At 33.1% G+C, this 23,169-nt stretch overlaps 1 protein-coding gene across 2 annotated transcripts in view; it reads left to right on the forward strand.

The window, feature by feature from the left end:
• betaCOP (coatomer subunit beta) overlaps positions 1–23,169 on the forward strand; it is a 234,667-nt gene that overhangs the window by 65,072 nt on the left and 146,426 nt on the right. For both annotated transcript variants that reach the window (XM_090381759.1, XM_090381760.1), the window contains exons 8-12: positions 99–206; positions 4,360–4,506; positions 10,113–10,258; positions 14,431–14,527; positions 19,398–19,554. In XM_090381759.1, coding sequence (XP_090237885.1) covers positions 99–206; positions 4,360–4,506; positions 10,113–10,258; positions 14,431–14,527; positions 19,398–19,554 — 655 coding nt within the window. The remainder of the gene's footprint in view (positions 1–98; positions 207–4,359; positions 4,507–10,112; positions 10,259–14,430; positions 14,528–19,397; positions 19,555–23,169) is intronic.

Below are 23,169 nucleotides of genomic sequence, written 5' to 3' on the forward strand. Positions count from 1 at the left end.
TAGGAGATATTTTAGTGTAACAGTTTCTTACCCTGAATATGCTAAAAGATTATATATAAAATCTTCAATACACCAAGAACAGTTCATTGTTTTTTTAGGATCTGGTCATGGATATTTTGAGGGTATTAGCTGCTTCTGATCTTGAAGTTCGTCGCAAAACTTTGAATCTTGCCTTAGACTTGGTTTCTTCTCGAAATGTTGAAGAGGTAAAATGAACGTATATATTTAAAAATGAAATATGATTATTTGTTTAATTTAATTTTATTATTATTTTTTTATTTATTTATTTTTTTTTTTTTGTATAGTAGAAAGGCTGGCCAACTTCTTAAAAACATTAATTATTCATTTTGCATTAAATTAGCATATAGTTATTTTTATGCATTAATAAGTTTCTCTTGAGGGAAACCATGGAAGCTGCTTGAAAGGAAAAGGTTGCATGCAACTGAACACTAAAATAAATGAAGCCTAATCCAAAAAAAAAAAAAAAAATCCATACAGGATGTTAGGATTGCCCATTGAATGTTGAGGTATGTGAGAAAGTATTTTGTCTTTTAACTTGGCTCAGAAAAGTAGCATTGAAAATGAGAGAGAGACTCCTGAAGCAGGAATCTCCTGTGAGGTATCTGATTGAGGCTTTGAATGGTTTGAGCAAGCTCAATACTGATGGGATTCTTCCTGCTGCTCAGGTTATGGGGGCATAAATTCAAATTGAGGAGGGACAGTTGCAGAATAGATGTGGAAATTTGCCTTTAGCCAGTGAGTGGGTTGATTGCTGGAACAAATTTCCATCTGTCACTGTGGAAGTTATAGCTTAAATAAATTATAAATTCAAGGAAGAACTGTGCAAACTTTTGGAGTGAATGGATAGGTGAAATGGGCAGGTGTTTTTTTTTTTTTTTTTTTTTGTTGTTGTTGTTGTTGCGGTGCTGTATAAGCTTGCTTTCTTGCATCATATGCCAATGCTAATGCTAAATATATACATAGTTTCAGAAAACTTAAAAATTTAAATAAATAATAAATAAATATGTATGTGTGTGTATATATATATATATATATATATATACACACATACATATTTATTTATTATTTATACAGTCGATTCTGATTATTTGGGACACATCGGGACTAATGCATTTTGGCCCGATTAAGCGGCTGCCCCAATTATCTGAAGTTTCACGTGAATAGTTAAAAATACAATGTACCCCCCCCCCCCTTTACAATTAGGTCACTGTACAATCAAATCACGTTATGATGAACTCACCATAGTAAAGTACCGTTCACTATACGATGTATAATAAGCGCCGGTCATTGTGATCACTTTTACAAATTGAATTTTAATTCTATTAAACAGCGATTCTAATTAGAGAAAATAGGAGGAATATTATCCACAAGCTATAAAAGTAAAAATATTAAGCACAAATTTACCCTTTATTACCTTACCAATTAAAAAATTAAATGATACTTGAAAATCGTAAGAATATACGTGATAATTGGAATAATTAATATGTACTATTATTATTAGCCGAATGGTGCAAGGAAGCCTGAGGCTTATGCTGCACCAGCCAAAAAAAAAAAAAATTCTGAGTTACCCTGAAAGAGAGAAGGGAATCACCAAAAAAGAGAAGGATGATGATATCCGGCTAAGAACCCTGGGTGTGCCAAGCCCATACTCACCACATGTGATCCCCTGGGGTTCACTGTAATATGTACATACGAACTAGTTGACATTTCTGTCCACTGACGTTTGTGGGCAGGGGGAGGTTAAAATTTAAAACAGTAAAAAGATAAGCAATCAATAACAAAGAACACAGCACACACAAATTGCAAGTAACACAATATGCGCAAGTGAGAACTGAGTGATGAGTTAAAGCTTTAAAAATAGGAATGAAGAGAAGATCTGAAAATTAATTTTTTTATATGATTGAAGATTTCATGGAAGTGTAAACACATTTCACTATAATAACTCACAGAATTTCAGCTGTCGGTGTTATCGCAAATTCAGTAAGATCGAGTTTACTGTCCGTTTGTGATAGATTTCACTAACAGAAAAGCTCAATAAACAGGTGACTGCTTATTGTTTTATGGTTGTGACCTCCAGAATTTCGACCGAACCACATACCGTCGGAGACAATCGTAGGGTAATCTCCAGTGCTGTGGTCTCCTGCCCCGATTAAATGGCATGCTGTCCCAATTAAGCGAAGTAAACCCTGGCTATTTTCTTGATTGGTTTCTGTTTTTTAAGATTTTCCCCAAATAAACAGCTGCCCTGATTAACCGGTGGCCCAAATAACTGGAATCCACTGTATATATATATTAGATGCTATTATTCACTTCATTTTCAAATTTTTTCAAAATCGTTGCACTGAAATGCATGAAATTTAAATATTATGCATGTCACTAACTCTATCCCAACTGATTATCGCTTTCTGTTTTTCCACATTTATTATTCAAAAATAATGATGAAAATTTGAAGTGAACCTTTCAAAAGTACATGGTTTACGACCATTAGAAACTGTTAATAATTGTTAGATTAATTTATAAAACTCTCCCATGTGATCAATTTTTAGACTCGAACTGGAAAACAAACACATTTCTAAGCTTTGTAGTGTCAGTAGCAGACAGTTTACCATCGTAGTGTTACTACAAGTTAAAAGTAGAGCAGACATTATGGGCTGTACCTGCTGGGTGTGGGCGTCTCCGTAGCCAGGTGGGAAGGAGCAGCAGTGCGTAGCACACGCTTCTTGATTAGACCGGGGTTCGAGCCTGTCACCACCAAATACGGAGGATGCGGAAAGGTCAGGGAATGACCACCGCATATCCCGGAGCAATATGGCCTTAGTTGCTAATGCTCCTAAAACCAAATAACAAACAAACAAACCTGCTGGGTGTATTCACTTTATAACTCTGAAAGAGTGATAAATAAAAAATTCTAATAGATTGAACACGCTACTCTCCACAAATTTTTAAAGGCAAAAAATGATTGAGTGTATTGAAATGAGCTGGAAAGAACACTTTACAGAAAACATTCTAGTAACCCAACCATTAGGAGCTGAGTTAATGATGTTTTAAAATCCTTTAGGATATTTTTTCAAGACAAGTACAGAGTTGACCACCCATTGTCAGTATCCATGATACCACATGGATGCTGATACCATGATAATGGTTGAGTTATTGGAATGTTTTCTGTAAAGTTTTCTTTCCGGCCTGTTTCAATAAACTCACTCATTTTTTGCTTTAAAAATTTACATGGAGTGCAGTGTTGCTTAATCCTTTATTAGAATTAAATTCCCAGCTCTTTCTCCTAAGAAAGACATGTGGGAGGCACAGATTTTTATCTTCAGCCAACAATTAACATGAGCTTGTTATTTTCAAGTTACACCTTGCAGGTGAAGTGCTGACACTGCAGCATTAACAAAGATATACAGTAGTAAGTTTTTAATTCTTTGTAACTTTTGCCCTAACTGTCATGACGTCATATTAAATACCCTAAATGTCATGACTTCATTGAATTGAATATTGTTTATACTACTTATCACACAATTTTGAAAATATATAATTTTAAAAAATTATTAAAATTAAAAATTTTAACTTTAATAATTTTCAATTCTCTTACATAACTTACAGAACCCATAGAGCTCAATTTTAGAAACACTGGCTTAGACCTTGTGAACTACAAAGCTTGGCAGCTAGATACATTAGGGAGGTCCTGATTAGGTATGTAATCTCCTGAAGGAATAAGTAAAATGAATGAGCAAGATATATTCTCACTGGTATTTGAGATAAGAACTAGGGGTCACAAATATTAAAATATTACATAGTATATAATAGTTGTCTATACTATGTAATATTATATTATAAATCATTTGGATAAATTATTTCCTAAAGTGGCTGAGGTTGTTGGTTTTGAGGTGAAACTGGGTGAGCAGTTTCTGTGAGAATAATATGTGTGAGTGAGGAAGGCGCTCTCTCTGTTATGTAGAAATAAGTCCACTTACACGTAATAATTTGGCTGTATTCTAATAATAAAATGGATTTGATTTCCAACATTTAGGTAGTGATCTGTTTTGTAAAACTATATCATTATATGGAATTATAAAATTAGTTTATTTTACTTTTGGATACTAGTAAAGTAACTCAGTTAGCATATGCAGCTGATATGGACAATTGCAATCCTAACATGTAATAAAATACATTAAAATACTATTACTTTAGTGTATTATGTGATATTTCTTTATTAGATATTTCAGAATAATTTTGCTTTATGTGAGTAACAAATTTGGCAAAACTGCCCAGACATGTTGCAGAACAATTTTAAAAAAAATTGAATTATAGGTTGTTTTCTTTAAATATTTATTTCAGATGATTCTTGTCCTTAAAAAAGAAGTAACTAAAACACATAATGTAGTTGAACATGAAGATACTGGTAAATACCGCCAGCTTTTGGTACGCACTTTACATTCCTGTTGTGTGCGATTTCCAGATGTTGCTCCTACGATTATTCCTGTTGTAAGTATATTTTTGATTGACTATTGCTGTGAGATAAACAAAGAGCTCTTCACTTTTCTGTAGATTGATTCGTTCATATTATTAGTAAAAAATGATAGTGAACTTAAATTTACAATTCGTTGAGGACAAAATCCCATTATGCACTGGTATGTCAGAAAGGTACTTAAATGGTTATGTTATTCAATTTTATTTGATTTCTTGACACATGCTTAAAGAATATGACTGAAAATGTTCTGACATCCTTCCTATACATAAACTTGGTTCTAAACAAGATCTAGGAAAGTATTGATGTCAAAAATACTTTCCTAGTAAAATGTTGCTTTGGATTTAAAACAAGTACACGTGGATTTATTAAGGAAAGATCTTATCTTGCCAATCTAGCAACATATGTGGTAATCGCAGAGGGACTGGATACAAAGGAATAATTTTAACTTAATTTACTAAGATTTTTGAATACAGCCCACTTGCTGTCATGCATAAAGTGGAAAAGAGTAGAATTAAGAAAGGTTTCCTTAATGGATAAAGTAATGGTTAACTGGAAGAAGGTCAGTAATTGATTATAAACGAGGAGAGCTCTAAATGGATGACTTGAACAGAATCTCCTGAAGGTTCATTGCTAGAGCTCTTGTTGTTTCTAATTTTCATTAATGGTACCAATGACAGTATTAAAAGTGTGATTAAAATGTGCCAATAAATTATAGTGGGTGCAGTTAATAGTAGAAACCAATAAATTTTGCTGTGGCAAGACTTGGATTATTCTAGTAAAAAAAAAAAAATGGCAGTTTTAGCTTCAATGTAAGGCTCTGCATCTGGGTCAGAATAATCCATAAGTTAAATTATCAGTTGGGGGTGGGCCATTACCTTCAAATACATTTGAACATGAAGTGGAAAATTCAGTATATCACTAATATATATTAGATAGTATGAATCAGAGCTGTAATACTCAATATGTTCTACGTTGATAATAATATTAGTAAATTATTGAGGAGTATGCCGCAATATAATTGATTATAAACGAGAAAATATTCAAAACGATTATAAAAATCGTTTTGAATATTTTCGTTAGATTCTTTTAATTGCGTTAATTTGATTTTTAATTGTTTTAAATTGATTTGAATTGTGTTAAATTGATTATTTAATTATTTATATTTTACTCTAATGTACCGGTAAGTTGTCGGTTTTTTTCGTTTTTTCCGTTTTAATTTCTGGAGGGTATCATACGGAAGTGTTCTACGTACTATATTGAGGCATACGCCTCTTATTAATTTACTAACACTAATATATATATAATTTTCCATGAAAGAGAGAGATATAACAAAAAAAAAAAAAAAAATTATCCTGTTATACAAACAGTGGTCAGACACATCTTGATATTCATGTATGGAAACCTCGTTTTAGAAAAGACTATTGTGCTTGTTTAGAATAAAGCATAGCTTTGTTTGGAATAATTAAATTCCTTCTCCTAATTTCAATGAAATGAACTGATTTTAAAAAATATTTATACTATATGATATTCTATAATTCATTATCACACTAGCTATCAGTTATGCTGTCATATCCATAGGATTCTAAGCATATACTGATAGCTAATTATTACTACTAAAATTATAAAATTGTATTATTTGCCTGATCTGCAGAGGATATCCTATGCATTTATTTGGTTGTTATAGAATGGGCCATATTCACAGCTTGCTATTATGTTCTCAAGCCCAAACTGTTAGTAGATGGAAGTGATAGCCAAGCAAAGACAGCGTGCAGCTTTATCATGAGTTAAAGCTCAGTGTGGTGTTGCTTGGTTGTTTTGAAAGTATTCTGTTTACAAGCACGCAAATAAAACAAATTCTAGAATAATAAGGAGGAGAGTTGGAATAAAAGGCTGGTAGTAATGTCTTTAGATGGCTGATGTGCAAGTTTATCTTTTATTTTGCAGACAGATGAATTAATCCCAGTTAGCATAGATATGTAGAACAGATATCAGAAATGAAGTGCCTGTTCTCATACAACTGTTTATGGAACTATTCCAGGAACATAATTAAATTTATGTAAATAAAACATCGTTTCCAAAATTCTTAGAAGTCCCGAAATAAAATTATGGTTCATCGAATACAAGACAATCTGTAAATAGGGTATTAATGCGACCATAGAAATTACAAGCGAAATGCCAATTCGCTATTGTATAGCCCCACATTCCTGAAAGGATACTTTTAAAGATGCTAAAATTTTGCGGCACACTTTAAAAGGTACAAATTTTGCGGCACACTTTGAAAGACACTAAAATTTTGCAGCACGCTTTGAAAGATGCTAAAATTTTGCAGCACTCTTTGAAAGATGCTAAAATTTTGCGGCACACTACAATGGCTATTATACTCATATATATCTATAAATAAAATTATAAATAAAAATTATATATATATATATATATATATATATATATATAATTTTTCACAAAAAAAAATATAATATATAATATATTCACAAACTGGAAGTTATTTCTGTTGGGTATGTTTAATAATACAGTTATTATTTGTTTTAAATGATTTAATTTTGAACATACATGAATTGTATGAAATTTAAAAGAAAATATGTAAAAAACGAACATAATTATATAAATACAAAAAAAAAAAAAAAAAAAAATTACAATTATAGCATTTTAATCAGAGACGGTTGGGTTTGAATGGGAGGCACGGTTTTTTAATTCAAGGATTTATTGTGGATAGGCTTACTCTCAGCTCCTCTTCTACCAACTTTAGTCTCTATCCTTTTTTGTTTAATCTCATTTAAAACGGAAAACACTGTTTCGCACAGGTAGGAAGTAGAAAATAGCAATAAAATTCTAATTGCTTTTTCGGAAATTCGTGGTTATTCACTTTGATACAGAATTTGCTAATATTAATGTTATTAAAGTGAATTTCCAGTGAGTGGTCACTACGGATCTCAGCCAATTCTTCTTCCTCTTGCAGATTAAGTTCTAACATCGGAAGGTTTCTTGTTGCAAATAGTTCTCTACCCCAAATATTTTTTTGGTATCAAGATTACCTTTCACGATTACCCCACATGCTAGTAAAATCAGCCTTTCTGCAATCAGATGAAATTCCTTTTTTTTTTGCCATCAGTTCAGCTACCAAATAGCTGGCTTCTTGTACTTTATCAAATATTTTAGCCATATTATAAAATTCTGTACCTTGTTTTCTAGTAGGGGCCTGCAGTCTTTTAAAATATTCCATAGTTTTGGACGATAAATTCTCGTGTTTCATAGAAAAATGACGCTGCAATTTACTCGGCACCATTGATTCATTCGACAATTTTAAACCACATACCACACATAAAGGTAGAGGACAATCTTGGTTACCAGTATACGAAAATCCCATCACCAAATAATCATCATCATGTTTACGACATGTTTTCTTCTTTTTTTTGATGTTGATGGTTGCTTGTTTTTGTCTTTGTCATTTTCTCCAAGCTCGTTGTTATCAATTTGCCTCTTCTGATTTCCTTTCACTAAATATTTATCCATCGCTAATAATTTCTAAAAAAAATGAAAGTTACTTCTAGGATGTACAAATACAGTTAATTGAAAATACCTGTTCTATACGAATTAACTGAATATGACGTTTTAGAGATATAAAAACACAAAAAGTACTTTTAAAACACAAAAGAAAATTTCTTACTATGCTGCTTACAAGTTGCTCTTATACAACTGCAGGGTACCTGGGAAAGTCTCTCAAATGATAATAATGGCTGAATAGGTGAAAGGATCTACTACTAGGAATCAAAACATGATGTCACATTGACTGCTGGAAAGGGCTGGGATCAGTGCAGCGTAAATAATTGAATTTTTATATTTGTGTTTTCCGCGGCACACCCGAAGCATACTCGCGGCATGCAGGTTGAGAAACACTGGTTTGGCGATTTTATGGGAATACGCATAAATTAAAATCATTATGGCTTTTTGCTCATTACAGCCGTGATCTCATTATTTCCATGTTCATTATAACCAAGTTTGACTGTATTTACATTTTAAATACAGAGAATAGTAGTACTGCAAAAATTTTAAATATTATTAAATTAAGCAGTATGCTGGAAAGTACTGCAAAATTTTTGTGATAGCTATAGTTTCTGTACAGGGAACACTCAGTCGATGCATGTAGTGCCATGCTAACATGGTAATACTGTTGTGAATTGGTAACTTCCAAAAGTCTGTTAGATGAGATAAAATTTAGTGCCATGCTAACATGGTAATACTGTTGTGAATTGGTAACTTCCAAAAGTCTGTTAGATGAGATAAAATTTAGAAGGACTAATTTGTTCAGCAGTTGGGTATAATGCATTTTTGTGATGAGAAATTTAATTGCAGATTGTATATAAGGAAATTTAGTTTTAAAAGTTATTGGAACAGGCTACCACATAGCTTTATACAATCAAGTTTATCTGAATTTAAGGGAATATAACATATGCCTGGAAGAAATAGGTAAATAATGAAGTTAGGGAGATTTTTTAGTGTGTATTACGAAATGTTTTATGTTGGCATATCACCTTAAGCTGTTAAAAAAAATTGTATCATATACTCGGCTTCTACTTTTTTTCTTTTTGTTATTTTATTTTTTTTATGGAATATTAAAAAACACTTCCTGCATAAAAGCCATTGCTTTATGTGGGCAGTATCATCTTCAGTGATTAATCAAAAAAAAAATTATATCATGAACTCTGCTTCTATTTTTTTTTTTTTTTTTTTTTTTTTTTTTTCCCCTTTTCTTTCTGTTATTTTATTTTTTTAATGGAATATTACTGAAGAAATTTTCTGGGTAATTTCTTTGGTAACTGCGAGTTGCTAAGTTTCCCATTTACCCTTTAGACCAATAGCCCAAGGAATAAAAGAATAAAAATATACTTAAGAAAAATTATCAGAAAGTGGATGGCTATGCTGCCGATACATTATCCCTTTATCTGTGCTTGAATTTTGACATTTCATAATTGGTTAGATTTATTATCCAAAAACTGGAAAAATTAAAAAACTGACAAGCTCCTGGTTTCAAGTTGGATATTTGGGGCTTTGCACCTATTTTGGTTAATTTATTTGTAGAGAAATTTTTGTATACTTTATAAAATTTTAATTGTAATATCATGTAACATCTGCATGTGCCTAACAATTGTGATAACCATCCCCTGAATGTAAAGTGCTGAATTTTACAGTTAACTGTATATGTAAAAATGCTTTTAATTGCACTCTTTTGGCTCATAAACTAGTGTCAATTGCACTAGAAGAAACTTTTCAAAGGGTACCTGTCAAACCTAGCAGAATCACACAAGACTTGACCAGTGCCCTTCAAAAATCTGTTGGAATTGATCATTAATTAATGATTAAAAATGGATTATTTTTTTTCCTTTGCATTTTGTGGGCAGTAGGCACCTTCACTATAACTGACTGCTGATGGGTTAATCTTCAGTATTTGCTGCTAGTTGATTTTAATATTTCACTAAAAAGGTGCCTCTATTGTGATTGTGGATTGTGATTTGCTACTTACAGTGCTTTATCTTGAACTCCTTAATTAATTCTAACTGAAAATTGTGAGAAAATGTGTAATGTTTTTAATTTTCCTCCCATATAGTTGTTGGAATTCCTTTCGGATAATAATGAACAAGCTGCAGTAGATGTCTTAACATTCATAAGAGAAGCGATGCAACGATTTGAGCAGTTGAGGCCTCTTATTATTGCCAAACTTCTTGAAGTTTTTTCAACCATCAAGTCATCTAAGTAAGTATTTGTATATTTCTGGAAACATGTATAACTGTAGATGTTTTTTACCACTATGAGTGGGAGTATCTTCAAAGAATTGTTACCTTTCCATTAGTGTGACTATATGGAAAGACCAGTGCCAGTTCTTGATCTGAATCTTTCTCCCTCTTTTCGCTTAATTGTAGTGCCCAAGCTATATGAAACAGGTTAATTAGCTGGTCTGTAGGTAGTCCACTGCTAATGTATATGGAGGCTGTGACTAATGGTCAGAACACAGGTTTTTTTTTTTTTTTTGTTATTTATTAACAACTCTCTTTATTTGAGGGTGCTTTCAGGCTTGAGGAAAGCACAAGTGACAAATAAGTCAACAAAATTAGCTGAATCTCTCTCTCTCTCTCTCTCTCTCTCTCTCTCTCTCTCTCTCTCTCTCTCTCTCTCTCTCTCATACACACACAGTTGCAAATGTTAATTAATGTCCTTCTGGGTAGCACAGTTTGTTTAATTACCATCCACCCCACAACATTAGCTGGAAAAGACCTGGGTTTGAATCCCATCAATGATGCAAAGAATTTTTATGTTTTTTCTTTTTACAACATGGCTGAATTTAGGTCTCGGCAAGGGTAACATGGTTTTTCTCCCGGAAACTTGAGTTTTTCAACCACGGAACATACCCTATTTGCATAACGTGTTTTATATGGTGCAATATGGCCTAAGTTGCTGATGCACCCAAAACCCTACAATACAGCAGAAGTTAGTTTGGAGTATTGTATATATCAGATTCTCAGAGGACACCTAGTAGTGGGTCTGATTATAATGCCAACTTTTATGTTGGATAATCAATGATATTCAAATTTTCAAATTTGATTCCTGCAACTCTGTGCTCAAGGAATTAATGGTTAAGAGTCTGTTCTGTAAATTAAAATTACTGTATATCCATTGTTTGTGAAAATTTGGTGGAAAGGAACCAGTTTTGGTAGTCTGTTAATGATTGCTTTAAGTGAAAGTTCAGTGAGTTTCTTCTCCATGTTCTATTCTATACACCAGTGGTTTTCAACCTGGGTGCTGCAACAACATAATTGGTTATCCAGTTTTCTCTCTGATCGCTCACTGAGGGTGATGGTAGATGGCACTCTGTCTTCTGACTTCTCCAGTAATGCCGGTGTCCCCCCAAGGTTCAGTTCTTTCCCCTACTCTTTTCCTCTTGTATATTAATGACCTTTTTCCATTGACTGGAACTCCTATCCATAGTTTTGCTGATGATAGCACATTGCATTCCACTTTCCATTTTGAGAAACCTTGCCCTGCTCAATCAGCTTCAACTTTTCGAAAATCTGCTACCAATTCTTTAAATGCCAATCTCCAGGTAATTCTCCAGTGGGGCAAAGACAACTTAGTTGATTTCAACCCTTCTAAAATAAATCTTGCAAAAAGGATTCTTCTGCTGCTATGCTTATCTTTGGTGACACTCCAATTTCTAGGCAAAATGATATCTCTTTTGGGGATTACCGTGATTTCTAAACTCTCTTGGCACAAGCACATTACAAATATTGCTTCCTCTGCATCTAAAAAACTTGGTTATCTCTTTCGCTCTCGGCGTTTCTTTTCTTCCAAACATCTTCTCACTCTGTATAAATCGCAAATCTGCCCTACCATGGAATATTGTTCCCACATCTGGGGTGGTGCCCCCAAAACCTCTCTCAGGCTTCTTGATTCTATTCAGAAGAGGGCAATTAAGTTAATTAATGATTCATCTCTAACAGTCTCTCTCCACTCACTCGGTGCCTCCGTAGCCAGGTGAGCAGGAGCAGCAGTGCGTAGAACATGCTTCTTGATTAGACTGGGGTTCGAGCCCGTGACCACCAAATATGGAGGATGCGGAAAGGTCAGGGAATGACCACCGCATATCCCCGGAGCAATATGGCCTTAGTTGCTAATGCTCCTAAAAACCAAATAACAAACAAACAATAACAATCCACTCACTGTCTCATCGACGTACTGTTTCTGCTGCATGCGTTTTCTACAGATACTTCCATGGGCACTGTTCTTCTGAATTGGCTTCTATAATTCCCACTCTCTCTCTCTCTTTCAAAACAGTCCGAACATGTCCACCAGCCAACATCCATTTACTGTCCAACTTCAAACTCACAGACCCAACTTTTCATCTTCCTCGTCTACTCATTCAACTGCCGTTTTCTGGAACAACCTTCCTTCATACGTATTTCCTGAAAATTACCGTCTATAGAAGTTCAAGTCCAATGTCAACAAATATCTTCTTTCATCTTCTCAGCCTCCAACCCAAGCACGGTACTAAGTACTATAGGTTCTAATACCTCTCGTGTTTGGGGTTTACATAAAAAAAAAAAAAAAAAAAAAAATCACATTCCAGTGGTGCCATGTAATTTTGGTTTATTTAAACTTTTTTTTTTTTAAATTTATATATTTATTTCATTATAAAAAAGTGTACGGTATCCATTGTACCGTATTTTTTTAATTTTGTGGTGATCTATAATTGATGTTTATTTAGTAAAAAAAAAGTAAAGTGCAGCCATTATCAACCCACTGCAGGATGGAAGCCTCCTCAACAATTCATGCTGAGGGAAATGGACCATAATCTGCCACACTGGTCCAGTGCGGGTTGGCAGATCGACCTTATTCAGCAGTCAGGGGCTTGAACCCCGGTCTACTCAAGGAGCGTGTGCTATTGCACTCCCGCTCCTGACCACTCGGCTATCCGTAGCCGGGTTGGCTACACCTTTTAATAAAAAAGCATGGATGACAAGTGATATTTTTGAAGAATGGATATTAAAACTAGACAAGCGTATAACAAAAGAAAAAAGGAAAATTGTGTTGGTAACTGACAATGTCCGGCACATCCTGCCAGTATTTCTGCCAAACTTAAAAGTGCGAAGTTGTTTTTACCACCAAATGTGACGTCAAAACTCCAGCCAATGGACCAAGTCATTCGATAATGAAATTTAAAATTTCATTAATGAAAGAGAATAATAATGAAGATTATTATTTCAATGTGTTATCAGAAAATAGAAACTTGGAGGTTACAGTTAACCTTAGAGATTGCATCTCTGAACTGGCAAAAGTTTGGACAAACGATGTCACCGAATACACTATTCAAAATTGTTTTTCGAAAGCGGGATTTGCATTGAATACAGAAGTCGAACAACAACTGGATGAACAAGATGAACTGTCCCTTTCACAACTGAAAAACTTTTGGACATTATTAGAATCGTCCAGAAACATCGAAAATGAAATAACACTGGATAGTTTTTAATGCTCTGAACAAATGTGAGGTTTTCTTTAAGAATCAGACAATTTTTTAATTGTACTGTGCAAACGAAAATTACAGATTTTTTTAATTTGTGATACTTAACCGGCGAAAATTGTGTAAACATAATTTAAATAAGTATGTTTTTGCAATAAAATACATTAAAAATAAATGTAGATTCGTTTTCATTTTCTAATTAGATAACAATTTCTAATAAAAAAGATATTCTCCGCATAACGAAACTTCTCTATAACCAATTTTTTTCGCTGGATTTATTGAATTCGTTATAGGGAAGTTCGACTGTATTTTAGTCCTGCTCTTTCGGATGCAACAATATTCCTCATACATTATGGAATCCGAAGCAAAAGGCCTTTTCCTAAGTGACCTATGTAAATGCAGGTAAATAATTACATAGTGATATTTATTCAACCTTGAGAATTCCGCATGGCGGGGGTTGGGTAGCCAGTGGGAGAGGAGGGATGCAGGTCACATGGTACAAGTGAGCGGGGAAATTATGTCACTACAAATGCGCAGGTAAATAATTACATAGGTTATTTCCTGATTTAGATATCGATCAGTGTGTTTTGACAGGTGTCTTTTACATAGAAAAGATTTGACCTACTCCATCATACCTCTACATTTTACGTAGAAAAGCTTCTGCGAGGGTTGGTGAGCAGGAGGCAAAGCCCCTAGTTTTGATTTTAAAAAATAATAATTTGGGCGATACTTGATGATACTTGATATTTGATAATAGTATGCTACATGAATGCAAATGATAATCTGGCAGAAATGAAATTTTAAGCATTGCAGTCAAGACTGGTTGAATGTTTGTATTTGAATAATTTGTTGTATTCATAAATATTTATAATTTTGGAGAACTGAAATATTTATAATTTTCTTTCTTGAATAGGATTCACTGCAGTTCTTTATGGATACTTGGCGAATACTGTTGCACTGTTGAAGACATCCAGAGTGTTATGACTGAAATTCGACAAGGCCTTGGTGAGGTAAAATATTCAAAACTATTCAAACTACCAAAGGTTATGAAAAAAAAGATTAAACTAAATTCAGTATGTTCCATTCAAATATTTTAATTTCTTTGTGAAGAGAACTTGATTCTATTTTTATTACTTATTTGAATTTCAGATTTTGTCTTTGTAATCAGTACATGATTATTTATAATTCTTGAATAATGTAAATCACATTAAATAGCAATGGATTTAATGGTTACTTAAATTCCATGTTAATCACATTTTTTAATTCTTCTTGATTGTTTGATTCATCACTATTTGTGATGAATCAAACAATCCTTCAACAAGATTCGTCATTATTTGTGATGAATCTTGTTGAGGGATCAAGGATTAGCACCAACTGAACTGCATATTATTTCCTTAATAGTCTGCTTTTTTTTTTTTTTTTTTTTTTTTGCCCCTGATGAAAAATACTTGACTTGTGTATATTCTTCATCTGCAACCTGAAATTTTTTACACAGTAACTGCTTCCACAGCAGAAGCTTGATTAATAACACAGCAATGCATTCTGAGCAAAAGACATTTAATGAAAATTTATAAAATTACATTAACTATAGTCATATATTCTAGGACTTAATAAATAAACCAGTGCATCAACTAGGATACTTAGGAGATATTAAATTCAGAGTAGACTGAAAAATATACTCTGGTCGCTGTTACACTAATGATGTGATGCTGTTAACTGTTCAAGTTCATAGAAAACTAAAATGAAAGAAAACATAATACTGGAATGTTGACTGCTGTCAGAGTTTTTTATGTATATCTTTATATACATAAAAAACTCTGACAGCATAAACCAAGCCAGCTGGAAATCCCTTAGTTCGTTGTGGTAGACTTTTTATTAGTTATCCTGTATGTCAAACATATTCAGTGGTTTCACAGAGCTCATGGAAGGAACTCTGGGGACTAGATAGAAATCTATTTCTAAGTCCATGCAGGGAGGGAGGGGGAATTCATCTCCTGAACTTATAGATGTTTTTGTGGACACCTTACTTGGTTGCCTGTTCTGTAGCTTTTAGGTTTCTTAAGGGTAGGGTATTTGGTGTTGGTGTGAAGCAGGGGTAAGCTGTTCTGCAGAGGTTGAAAGGCATTCAATCGAATAATGTTCGATTGAATTCTTATTTTCTTATTTCAGTGATAGAAATAAGAAATATTAGTTATGAGCACACTTGTACAGTATGTCTAATTATAACATATGAGGTGGAGCTAGAAACTTATAGGAATGACTTATAAATAATTAAAAATGGATTAAAGTAATTTTCCAATTATTTGCTTTTACCCATTCAGACTTATTTCCTTTGGGCCAGTCTGTGCAAATCTATTCTCTTCTGTCATGATTGGAAGCCTTTTTGGAACTCTGCTTTATTTGTTTTAGTACCTTCAACATATATTGCAGGATTTTCTCCAGTTATCCAAAATGTACTCCTTCCATTGAAGTTTTGGAATTTGGGAATAGAAAGAATCAGATAGAGCCAAATCAGGGAAGTAAGGAGAATGTTGCATTTGATGGGTCCTCATCAGTAATGCAGTATGAACCGAGGTGTTGCCATGAACAGAAAAGGAATGATTTTGTTTGAACACAATTTACACTTTTTCCATCAAAAAAGTGGGTGGTGTTTTTTTTTTTTTTTTTTTTCTTAGTTTTGGAAAACTTTTTTGCTGTTTTCTCTACCTTTTCTTTAACAATTTTACTGTCGGTGGAGTTTCCTTCAATTTATTTGTTTGTATACTGTTCCATAACTTTTTTATATATTTTACACTACCGAAGCAAAAGCCACTTTAACATTGTGTGAGATAATTAAATGCACAACAGCTTAAGATCACTCTAACAAGAAATGATAAAACACAATACATGCATTAGCAACTTTGTCACTGGTGATAACAGTACTTTAAAGCTATGTTTGCCTTAGATGTATGAGAGGAGATTTCTTATTGTGCTGGGTGGCTTATAGCCCATTCAAATGGATCTTATCTCCCCAAAGGACATTATGTGGTCACTTGGTGTCACATCTATTTGTGCTAAAAAAGTTAACAACAGATGTTAAATGAGTTTTGGCATCACCTATTTGCAGTTGTTGCTTGTGAAGTTTGTATGGACTGCAAAACTTTAACACAGGCACAGTCACCTATATTCAAGAGGGTGCATTCAATGTGCTATAATTTTCAGAATGTCAGGAAATAACATTCCAGAATCCTCAAAATTCTGAAAATTCATAATGGTTGAAAAGTAAAAGTCTAGAATTCATGGCGAAAAGTGAACATTTACTTTTGTGCTGAGCTGTAAATCACAACAAAACTCAAAATGTTGTCAAAAGTTTAAACAAGCACAAACAAAAAAAAAAAAAAAAAATTTAAATTAAAATTTATACCAAAAAATGTGTTTTGTGTACAATAATAAATAGTACCACTATAAACAAAAATGATTCAATGATGCTAATAGCCCAGCTAAGCTGTAAATCTCAACAAAGCTCGAAATTTTAAGAGTTTATTGATTTTTTGAAAAGTTTATTTATTGTATACATAAACTAACAAGCACAAGAAAAACACAAATAAGAATGTGCTTTGTTTATGGTAATAAGTAATATTTCCACAAACAAAAATGAGTCGATAATGCTAATAGCCCAGAATTCAGTGTGCCAACAGAATCAAGCAATTTCGAGTGTCTTTACACCACTCTTATATTGACTGCGTAAGAATGACTGTCCATGGCACAGCACTTCTAGTACCTTATGATGCTTATATGCATCAGATGCAGCAAATATATTAAGCAATATTTCTGTACTATTACATATGAGATATCTAGTTGTCTTTCTACTACATATGCATTTTTTCTGCCTTCTGATGCCAATACCTACATCTGTGGACCACTGTCCACAGATCTTTCTATGACTGCAACAGCAATACCTTCAACCCACTCTTGGTTGAGAGGTTTTTTTTATATCCTCTACCCTGTGTTACTTCTAAACATCCTGTTTCCTCAAACTGTGTAGTCATTTTTTGACACCAAATGGGCTCATCAGACCTTCTTGTGGCACTGCCAGTGCCTGTAATCCCAAAATGCTGCTGCATCAATATTAGCATAGGAAGAAAGCATGCAAGAAAGCAAGCTTATACAGCATCAGAAGGGGAAAAAAATCCCATTTCACCCATCAATTTGCACTAAAAGTTTGTCCTGTTCTTCCTTGAATTTATTTAAGATATCAACTTCCATAATGATAGATGGAGGTTTGTTCCAGCAATCAACTACCCACTGGTTAAAACCAAATTTCTGCACATCTTTTCTACAACAGTCTTTCTTCAGTTTGAATTTATGCCCCCTCGGGTTCGTAATCTGAGCAAGAGGAATTTCAACAGCTGTGTATTTTGCTGCCAGCAATTCTATAAAATATGGATTTCAAAAATCCAGCAAGGGCTAGATCCACTGTTTCTGGATTTATTATGTACAGGTGTATTTAGAATGATTTATAAATAAAAAATTACAGCTTAGATTTCTGTTTTTCAAAATGAGATTTTTTTTTACAATACAAATACTCTAAATAATACTGTTGTCTAGTTTTTATCTTGTTCAAAATTGGAAAAACATGTAATTGACAGTTTCAATGTTAGAATTATTTTGGAGAATGAATATTTTCAAAAAGTTTGAGTTGCAGAACTTCAGAGTTTTCAAATAAAATCCCACTCAGTGAAATCAGATTGGAAATGTAGTTCACTGTAACAACCCACAGATGCACCATTAAGGAATAGTATGTAGTGTTATTAATGGTTGGTTTTGGTTTAAAAACACAAAACAAAAATAAAAAAAGTCAGAAATACTTCACATGTTACTTAAGAAATGTAATTTATTATTATTAAGAAACTAATTTATTATTATTTAGGCTATATATAAACTTAATGCTTGCAAACTTACAAGGGTGGGCTAAAAAGTAATGCCTCTTACTGCATAATTTTTGGTGGAATGGAGATAAAAAAAAAAAGAAGTATATGTAATTTAAAATATTTTCTTTTAATTTCATGTATTATTTTTCTATATATGTCTCACTTAACTTAATAACATTTCATCTAGTGCTTGAACAAGGTTTGTGCACCATTCAAGTAATTCTTTCAGTTGAGAGCCCAACCATCCCTTCATGGCTGCTTTAGCTTTTTCATAGAATCATATGGCACCAGGAACACCTTAAAAAACACTTTGAGGTGTTCTTTAATCCTTGGGGAACAAAAAAAAAAATTGCTTGAAGCCAAATCTGGACTGTAAGGAGGATGCAGCACAGCTTCAAATCTGAGTGACAAAATTCTGGCCAATGTTGCTTGGCTCTAGTGAGGTCACTCAGTGTTGTGTTGAAGCTGTATTGTCAGGCAGGCTTTATTTGTTTGACTGTTTTTTTTTTTTTTAGCTTGTTTCCTTTTTAAAAATGGCATGAATTGATTGTGGTCTCTTTTTCCAAAAATTCAGTATGGATAACACCCACAGTCCTGGGAAACAATCAACATCACTTAGTTGGCTGACTCTTCATCCTTTTTGTGATTGAAATGGGACAAAAGTTGCTGACCATGTTCAATAAATGCACATTTTTTTGAACCTGATCAAAGATATTTCCAATTAAATTTAAAACAGTGTAGCCTGTAAACAGATAATTGTCAGAAATAGTACTGTGCACATACCTATTAGAAACTGTTAGCTATATGGAGAATATACATAGTTGCACTAGACTGCACAACACCTATTTCTGAGGGTAGAAGATATAAAAACCTCTCAACCAAAAGGCATTACTTTTTAGGCTACCTCATAGAAGTAAATTATGCAAAGCATAATCACTTTAAGTTTTTAATCATATGAAATCAATCTTAGATACCATTAGTTGAGGATGAAAAAAAAAAAGCTGCTGGGGAAAGTAAGGAAGAAAAAGAAACCGATGCTGCTATGACTGCACCAGTGCAACGTCTAGTGACTGCAGATGGAACCTATGCTACACAAACTGCATTTAGTACTGCTCCAACAAAGAAGGGTATAATATTTATATTTAAATTAATTTACAAATTTTCTTAATTTAATAAGTATGTAGAAGAAGGTGAAAGTTGTAATCTAATATAATTTTGTTTGACACCATCATGGTGATATGAATTTTAAATAATCCAAGCAGCACTTAATTTACCATTTATTATTGTGACAGCCTTGAGAACAGAAGCTTGTTATAAACATTAATGAACGAGATATAAATAGTACTGAATTTTAGTTATATTTTTAAAATATTAATTAATTTTTGGCCTTCGAAATGACTGCAATATTCATGGTCACTTTACAGTTAATAGTAGTTAGTACAAAGCCCAAATTATACATGTAAGCAAACTTATTTTGCATTAGCATGAACATGACATTTTTTAAATGTAAATTAATTCCACACCACAACCATACTATTCACAATGCCAAAAAGTGCCCATCCTATTTTCTGTTTTGAATATTGCCAAATTCTCTGTCTCAGTCACCTCGGAAACTAATTTATTCCGATATCTACAACATGCAGTCCAAAATTAATCTTCATGAAATCCAGTTTCTGTTATTCTTTAAGATTCTATATTTGTATTGCCTACCAGTGACCATTTTATTTTATGGTTTCTCTTCGGGCCCTTATACACCTTAATCAGACCCCACCCACCACACTTTGCAGACTACATATTCTAAGCCCTTCCTTCTGTGGATGTTTAGTACACCTTACCAATCTGATTGCTCTTCTTTAAACCCTCTCTGGAGGTTCTGTCTTTTTTTTAGATTTGGCATCTAGACATGAATAATTATTTTTCCAAGTGTTGTTTTATTGTATTGATAATTAATATCTCACTCTTTACTTGCAGAGGTCCATAAATCATTAATATGAAACATCAGTGATGCAGTTAACACTATTCCTCCCCCATTCCCCTAATATATATGGGTTAATCTTATTTTTTTTTTTTAACTAGGTGCAAGGTCTTACATTCAGTTTCAATAAACCTTAGGTGCCATTTTATAGATCATATTTGTAATAACTGATCAAGATCATTTTGAAGAAACAGCCTAGGTTTTGATTGTTAGCCACACTACCAGATCTTACAGATCAGCTACCTGTATATGATGTCACAATTGTTCCTTGCCTCCAACTGTTTTATGTTTCGTGACAGAAGAAAAATGCATGGGATGCATATAAATTATCAAGTGACTCAGAAGCCTATGGCAGATATAAGTTAGTCTGTAATCAGGTCACAAAGGAGGTTAGGCAGGCGAAGGCAGATTACGAGAAATCTTTGGCAAAAGATGCTAAGAAAAACAGCAAGGATTTCTTTACTTATATAAACTCTAAAAGAAAGGGGATGAATCTGATTCGTCCACTTGATATCGATGGTTCGACTGTTGATGATCCTGCTCAGATAGCAAACAAACTGAATGAGTATTTTGCATCTACATTCACACATGAGGAGTTATTAAGGTTTGAAAATGGCAGAAGGTTATCAAATTGTAGCAGGGTGCTTAATGATTTTGTAATAATTGAGAGCAAAGTTGAGGAGAAATTGTTGAAGTTAAATGTAAGAAAAGCACCTGGGGTGGATGGGATCTATCCACTTATATTAAAGGAGGCGGCAAGGCAACTAAGCAAACCCTTAGCCATAATTTTGAGAGCATCCTTGGACTCAGGGGAGGTCCCCACGGACTGGAGATGTGCAAATGTATCACCAATTCACAAAGGGGGATCGAAGGGTGACACGAGTAATTACAGACTAGTTAGTTTAACTTCTGTTCTGGGTAAAATAATGGAGTCACTGGTTAAAGATGCATTGCATAACAATGCAATGCATCTTTAACCGTAGCATAACATCATGTAGAGATAGTTATGCTAAAATGCATTGCATTTTAGCATAACTATCTCTACATGATGTTATGAATCAAAATGCATTAGGTGATTTAGGAAATTTGGGTATGCCATATATAAATGGATATTTTAGGTTATTATACTTTAATTTTTTATGCAATGCAATTAATTTTTTGATTATTATATTAGAGGAAGATGCTATGTATTTATATGTATGGCTAGACTGTAGTTCATTTTTAATAATTTCTATATAATATGACTTACATATAATTGCATAATTTCAAGCAGCTTTGTCAACGGGAGTAATTACAAAATGTTCATGTATATCTTTGAGCTGCCTATTTATTAATTTTGTATTATATAGATTATCTGGTATGAATTTCAATTGATTATATTTGTTAGATATGATATTAAGCATTGTAAATAACCACATGTGGCATGCCTCAACCGGTATGTTATATTTGTATGCTGATCTTATGCAGTATTTTAATATTTGTAAAATAATAAGAGGAGTTTACCTCAATATAATACGTAGAACACTTCCGTATGATACTCTCCAGAAATTAAAACGAAAAAATCGACAACTTACATTAGAGTAAAATATAAATAATTAAATAATTAAAAACCAATTTAACACAATTAAAAATCAATTTAACGCAATTAAAAAGAATCTAACGAAAATATTCAAAATGATTTTCCTTCCTGAAGCTGACAACGCTTTTCGACCGTATGTCGTGATCACAAGAATGAAAATTAACGAATGGGGTTGAACCTGAAACTTAAATAGTGATTATTTGTCTTCGTGCATGCGCGTAAAGGTCCACGCATCAGAGATCAAATATGGCCACCATACATTAACAGAATTCTTGTGTAATTTAATTTCTACGGTTTCTGCAATTAATAGTCACGTATAATTACGTTGAACATTAAGTATTTTGGCCTCGTTAAATAAAAAAAAAGTATGTTTTTCGTTAATGGCATGAAAGGCCAATTCTGACGTTGCCGAACGAGAAGCACGAACTGAGGCTTCATGTTGATTTACACGAATATTAAGAGAAAATCGCATCGAACCTTGGTAAGACGAGTCGCAATCACCGCAAGAAATGTTGTATACCAGCTCATTAATTTGTGTTGCGAACGCAGAAAGAACCGAGCGATTGTTCAGTATAGTGTGTAACTTCCGTATTGGCCTGGCCACAATACTACAGCAGTATTTTAATAAATCCAGATATAACAATTTTTTAAAGGTAGATTTATTAATAGGTAGATTAAGTCGAAATTTAAAACCAAGTGATAAAATATCTCTAAGTTCAGGATATGGGATTGTATCTAAATCGCCGGTTATAATGTGGTTATGGTTAGGATCCACGTATCTATGAAATGAAGGTTTGTGGCAAACACGTGTATTTTGTCCGATGTTAATATTGTGAAGGTTTGTAGCTATTATTTTATAGTTACACGCTTTAAGACCAAATGGTTTAGAATATCTAAATCTGATATTAATATGTAAGTTATTAATAGGCAGCAAGTCATTACGTAAATTAATAGTTTTATGTATATCCAAATTATCCATCATTTTATTTTGAAAATATAAGATGAGGACAGAGTTTTCTGGTTGCTTGTTAATATTCAAAATATTAATTCTGAATTTAACAATGTCTAGTATAATGTGCATAAGTGAGAAGATGCAAAGACATAATCATTGGCTTTTCTGCTTAGTGCTTTGAGTACACTAAGTTTAATACTGAAAAGTGTGTTATGTATTTTACTAATATTTATAGG

The sequence above is a fragment of the Mastigoproctus giganteus genome, chromosome 9 (genome assembly GCF_048544385.1).
Source record: "Mastigoproctus giganteus isolate SK-2022 chromosome 9, ASM4854438v1, whole genome shotgun sequence".
Lineage (NCBI taxonomy): Eukaryota > Metazoa > Arthropoda > Arachnida > Uropygi > Thelyphonidae > Mastigoproctus > Mastigoproctus giganteus.